The sequence below is a fragment of the Rutidosis leptorrhynchoides genome, chromosome 2 (assembly GCF_046630445.1).
Source record: "Rutidosis leptorrhynchoides isolate AG116_Rl617_1_P2 chromosome 2, CSIRO_AGI_Rlap_v1, whole genome shotgun sequence".
Lineage (NCBI taxonomy): Eukaryota > Viridiplantae > Streptophyta > Magnoliopsida > Asterales > Asteraceae > Rutidosis > Rutidosis leptorrhynchoides.
The window spans coordinates 449,688,767-449,695,138 of record NC_092334.1 but is presented as its reverse complement, the minus strand read 5'-3'; the positions used below and the strand labels follow the sequence as shown (position 1 = coordinate 449,695,138).

General features: G+C 37.6%; 1 protein-coding gene across 1 annotated transcript; it reads left to right on the top strand.

The window, feature by feature from the left end:
- Nucleotides 1-2,735: 2,735 nt before the first annotated feature.
- LOC139889282 (F-box/kelch-repeat protein At3g06240-like) lies at nucleotides 2,736-3,830 on the top strand. The gene has a single exon (XM_071872243.1). The coding sequence runs from the start codon at nucleotides 2,736-2,738 to the stop codon at nucleotides 3,828-3,830; it is 1,095 nt and encodes a 364-aa protein (XP_071728344.1).
- The last annotated feature ends 2,542 nt before the right edge of the window (nucleotides 3,831-6,372 follow it).

The window sequence follows — 6,372 nt, the reverse complement described above, 5'->3', positions numbered from 1 at the left end:
GAGATGACTTTGACCCTGATCAATTAGAGCTGAGAAAGCGAAAACAATCTGAGGGTCCTTCAGTTACGACAAAGCTGAAGCAGAGGCGAATAAGATTCATTAAAAAGGCAAAAAGGACTGAGTCATCTTCAGCTACTGAACAGCGACAATCACAGCAATCACAACCATAACGACAACCTTCAGCTGCTGCTACTCAAGAAACACGTGCTGAAACTGATACAGGAGTTCATGCTGCTGCATCCACGACTGTTATTACACAAGATGCTGCGGTTACTATATTAAGCGAGAAGGTTGTAAATATGGCTTCTGAATTTAAAAAGTTTAAAGAAAAAGCTGATGAACGAGAGAGAAGAAAGGATGCTGAGATTGCCAAACTGACCAAGCAGGTTGAAGATCAACAGGTTAAAATGAAGAAGTTACAAACTAAGTTTGATGCTCAGAATTTGCTGATTGTAAAGGCCGAGACTGCAGCGAACAAGGCACCGTCGAAGGTGCTTGAGTGGGAAAATAATTTCGATATTGAGGCTGTTGATCTCGAGGAGGATATAGATTTTGGTAATTTTAACGATCAAGGCGAGGATGAGCTAGGTTTGGATCTTTCTAAAGGCACAAGCGAGAACCCACTGTCAGTAATTCCTCTAAATATTGATTATTCTTTACGTGATTTTTTGGTAAAGCAGGATCGTCTGAATCACTCAGTTGTATTTGATGATTTAGAAGAAGGGGAGATCCCGCCGGATCTAAGCGCTGAGGAGCAGGCCGAGCTAGTGCGTCAAGATCAACAAGCAAGTACTTCAGCTGACGCGACTGCTAGCTCATCTTTTGAGAATCGTTACGATTCTAGTGATGATTTTGAGGAAATTGTCGTAAGAAATGAAAACGACAACGATTTTGATGAAGTAATTATTGAAGATGAACCAATAGGTGATTTTCCGGAGTACGAATGTAATAACGATAAAGATCTACCTACGTTTCAAGACTACTTCAAAATGAATGAAGAGCTTCTAAACCATAAATGCGAAGAAAAAGAAAAGACCGAAGATTTGCCTCCAGGGTTTTTACCGGTCAAAATAAATAAAGAAAAGATAGAAGTTCTAGAAGCTGAGTGGAAGATCCTGTTGAGGATCAGAAAATATTGTGAGAAACCAGCGCCGGAACCTGAATGGATGAATTACATTAATAGGCCGGCGAATCTTTTGGCTAAAGGAAAAATCATTGCATGGGCCTACATCAAAGAGTTTAATATATACGCAATAAAGAAGGAGTACGGAGTGGATTACATCAAACATGGATTCGAGTTTACGACTCTACCGTACTTTGAATTTATGCAGGTGGCTAGGCTCAAGATGTTATGTAGGGATTATGACGGAATTCCTAATATTGTTTGCAAGAAGATAAGACGATCGTACTTGTCAAAGAACTTTGAGGGTTTCAGTCCTCAATTTTCCACGATCACTTATCGAACAAACAAGAAAACGGGCGAACGAAGAAAGATTGTTAGATACAAGCCGGTAAATTATATGAGAAAGGTTCCTGTGATGAAAATGCCGCAGAACTTTCGCCCACGTTTTCGCTGGTGGTACTACGATGAACGCTCAGAGGAAGCAGTCAGCGTTTTGGACAAATTGAAGGAAGATGAGACCGACTCGATACGGATTTTAGATCCCGTTTGGTTGAGAAATTGCTGTGAAGCTGACATCTTCACATTGTACTACAATCGGATGCTGTACAGGCCAGAAAATAGAGTTCAAGCACAACAGTACATTCGTGTTGCAAAGGTTTGCTATTTGAACAATATGGTTACAGATCCGTACAGAGATTGAAGCAGATCGAAGACTTATGAGGAACTAGGTCTTAGGGGGAGTTTGTTAGTGCATATTTTGTAATCCCTAGTTCCATGAACTTTAATGTTTTATTTCGGTCATGTTGTAACCTGTAATTTTGTTAAACGTTGATTGTCGATTTGTTACTTTATATATTTGTAAACGTTTAAATGTAATATGTAATGTTACTCGACAGTCGGCCGACTGACATAGTCAGTCGACCGACTGTCAACCACAGTCGACCGACATAGGAACTGGGATATTTAAGCCAAGTTAATCTCAACTAATTTGGCTAATCACCCTGCACATTTCACACATACAAACAGTTCCATGTCGGGTCTCTTTCAATCTTCATGTCCAAATACCACAGAATGTCAGTCTAGGCTTCGTGTTTATCAAGATCTAATCTTGGTTTGACTCGTACTAACCCGAAAACCTATAGATATTCGTTTAAGCTCGTTCCCGCCTCTAGATCGTGTTAGGTTGATTCTAAGATCCTCTCCCAGCGTCTACATAATGTCTACTTTAGATTATTAATTACACGGAGTAAGTAACTAAGAAAAAGTACCTATCAGGTATCTTCTGAAAATATGTTTGTAACACACTAACACTACGATTTTTTTTCTTAAGATTTATTTTTTTCAAAAATATAAATAAAAAAATACTCCGTTTAAGATTCTATCGTGTTTAAAAAGCATTCAAACCCTAGCCAAATTAGCATTAGCATTTGGGCATATTCATCATCTTCTTAATCGGAATAACATTCCTCAATTTTCATGGTATGTTGCTCAGCTACTCCTTCTTCATCCCTAAAGTAAGTCATCATTTCCACATAATTGTTGTTCTCCTTTTGCTCAACTGACCTAATAATCAACCCTTTCTTTCCAAATAAGTCCCGACTCATACAACCAAATGTATGCCCTAATCCACCTTCCACCCGACCTAATCGATGCAATTCTTCCTTTTCTGCCACCTAAATCCTTAGGCCGTTTCAAATCCGTTTCAAAACGATGGTACTCCTTAATTTCCAGTCCCAATTTTATCAAAACCCATACTCAAATGTTCAACAAAAAAAATCCCAATCCTGACCCCACCCACCTCATTTTACTTCCGAATGTTGGTGATTATTCTTTCTACTCGCTCGATATAAAGCAAATCAACACCCAAACCACACCTGCAACCGTAACTGCTAAACGCCTGAAATTGCAGAAACCATGTTATTGGATACTAGGGTCTTGCAACGTGCTTGTTTTAGCCTATGGTAGACCTCGTAACATCTATCTAGTAAATCCGACAACAAATGAGACCTTGAAAGTTCCAGGTGGAAGATATAATTATACATATGGATTTGGTTATGATTCTTCTACGGATGATTATAAAGTAATCTCCATTCCATTTAAGGGAGTTCAAAATTCCGATCCTGACACCAAATTCGTACGCGTGTATAGTTTACGTAACAATTCATGGAAAAAGTTTCCTAACCCCCCTAATCAACTACATGATTATTGTAGTCCACATCCAGGGCTACTCTTAAACAAAAATCTTCACTGGATAGTAGGAGGCGGATGCTTAAGAATTACTATTGCTTCCTTCAGTTTAGCCGATGAAGAATTTCATATAATCGAGTCTCCTGATTTTGTTAATCGTGTTGAAAAATCATGGTCACGGCTATTTGCTCTTGGTGAGAAATTAGCTGCTGTTATCTGTTTTTGGTTGCACGATTGTGGATTCGTTAATGAATTGTGGGTGATGGAGGAGTATGGGGTTCCTAAGTCTTGGATGAAACTTTGTAACATTGAATATGACAATGATCAAAGAGGTTGTGAGTTCTATGCTAAAGTCAACAATCAGGATATTTGGGTGGGCAATAGGGATGTGGGTGAAATTTGTATATACAATACGAATGAAAGAAGATACACAAGTGTAACAGTTAAAGGGTGCTGTGAAGATTTCATAGTTTATGGTACGTATGTTGAAAGCCTTGAATCACTTGAACGTTTTCGTTAGAGCAGTACTGGTTTTTATTTTAGTCACGTATTATATATGGGTGCAATATGTCTGATATATGTTTCTTTGGAGTATGATACTTGATAATAGAGTGTGCATATTACTTTAGACCATATGAAATGCCAAGTTGGATAAGTGAGGTGAATGGTTCTTATTTGAAAAAGAGATGAATTTCAAATTATAGTTTAGTGCAGAACATTGCAGTCTTTGTTTTTGAATGATACTGTAAACTTATTTCGTGTCTAAAAAATTGTCTATTTTGAAGATGCAAAGAGAGTGAATATATCATCCATGTGGACATGTGGTCAAAATTTGTACAGGCTTGTTTTTAGGCGTTCATTTGAGGCATGTTCAGCAACATTCACCAAATAAAATTGTTGGATTAGAGTTTACATATAACTTGATAGTTGACAAAAATACACTAAAATAATTCATACTCTTTCGCACACAACAAATTAACTTATCTGCCATCAAATATTCTTCAAGGTATTCACTTTTTTTATCGCATGAATTTGCATGTCTCATTTAAATGTTCAGGCTAGGTTAGGCTACTCGATTTCATATGCTGTTGTCAAAGGTAACTATTATCGGGATGGTAAGTATATGGCTGTTAAAGACCTGATCTTGCGTGTAGAACCTTGAGATACTTCATTTAAGTGTTTTAGATGTAATTAGGTTTTTACACAGTAGTATATATTGGCACTAACATTTGTACCTGTACATTTCCTTATAATTATATAAAGCTACTGATTTTGAGATTCTGTTATTGGGTTATAATCAAGAGATAGCTTAGTGATATGAAATCTTGGCCTTTTGATCTTTGCTCTCTTTTGTTATAGTTGATTGTTTTGTTGTTTCCCCTCTTTTGTTTCAATTGGTTATAATGGGTATGAATGCACAGTCAAGATTATGGTTTTGGTTCCAATTGAAGGAAAATACGATGCCACTGAAAAACAAGGACATTTTTGTTTTTCCATTTAAGTAATTTTTGACGTCCTTCAGAATGGAGATATAATCGAATTATGATATTGTATGTTATTTCGTATTTGACAATAGACTGCACATTTTACTTTAGACTGTATGAAATGCCAAGTTGAATTAGTGAAAAGGGTGAATGATTCTTATCAAATAGAGACATGAATTTCAAATTATAGTTTGGTGCAGGCAGTCTCTTTTTTGAATGGTATTGTAAACTTATTTGTGTCTAAATGTGTCTAAAAAACTATGCTAGTGATGCATCTTTACCAAATCGATACTTATGTCAAGTTCAGGTATGATACATCAACAAATGACAGTTCTAGTATAAACTTTAAGGCTTAAAAGCTAATTATCATTCAAACATCTGGAAAATCACTAGACTGATTTAAAACAGAATACTAAGATCTTTTTTTTTATATAAACATGTCTTAAGCGAGACTTAAACCCATTACCTCGACGATTACTTCCTATCGTACCGCTAGGCCAAATGCCCTTTGGTTATGATTACTAGTATGTAGAGTGTAACATTGCTGGATCCGTCCCAAATGGAGTGCCAAATGCCATTAATTCGGCTACTTTTAACCTCAAGTATGATTGAAAAAAAAAAAAAGATAAGGTTGAGCTAGCCACTAGATACATTTTGCTTTGGTTAATTTGGAAATGGAGAAACAAGTTCGTACATGGTGCAAACGATCAAAGTGTTAGGAATAAGAGTGTGAGCCCTAACAAGACTTGATAACCCCAAGTTATCAAACCCGCTTACAATAAACGAAAATATTTGATATACACGAAGAAACTAGCAAGAATATTAAAGACAAGAGAATTTAACGGGGTTATATGTAATCAAAGATGATTACTTTAATTCTAGGCCACCAAAGAGAGTTCTAGAATTTCTTCTGTCAGCCCTGACTCGCGATTGCGAGTCTCCTTCTTTGTATATTCTCACGATCTCGAGAAACACATCGAGCATAAACTCAAGTAGCGAATTTGGAACTCGCGATCTCGAACTTGTGCATCAGTTTTTCAACTTTTGATTCCTTGTTTAACTCGATTCGTACTCCTAACAATCTCCCACTCGAAGAGACATTAAATAACACCCATCTTTACCCTAACATCATCACCATCATCATCCCACAACAACAACAACCTGACCAGCTAATTATACCTCCTTTTGATACCGTCGGATTTGCGCCCGAGTCACGCCGCACTTCACCCGATAACCTTCGAGCAACTGTAGTCTTTCGATACCAAAAAATACCGCTGAGCTATAATTCGATCCTTTTGTTACTAGCTTGGGAAACAAGAACTACTCTTTGGCTATGACACCTATAACGGGTCATTTGAGTCCGACCCGACCCAGTTAACCCCATCGCCCAAGCGATCCACCCATACAAAACTCCATCCACCCGATTTATCTTTCCAACAAAGAACAAACTTGCCGGTAGAACAAACATGTGGATAACACCATCAAGGCAGCCGTGTGAGAACGCAATCACACCCTTGATCTTCTACATAACCGCATTAGCTTTCACCATTGGAACACCGACCACATTCGTGCGCACGT

Excerpts from the sequence above, each read along its gene's own strand:
- LOC139889282 (XM_071872243.1), top strand. The coding sequence starts at position 2,736 with ATGTATGCCCTAATCCACCTTCCACCCGACCTAATCGATGCAATTCTT.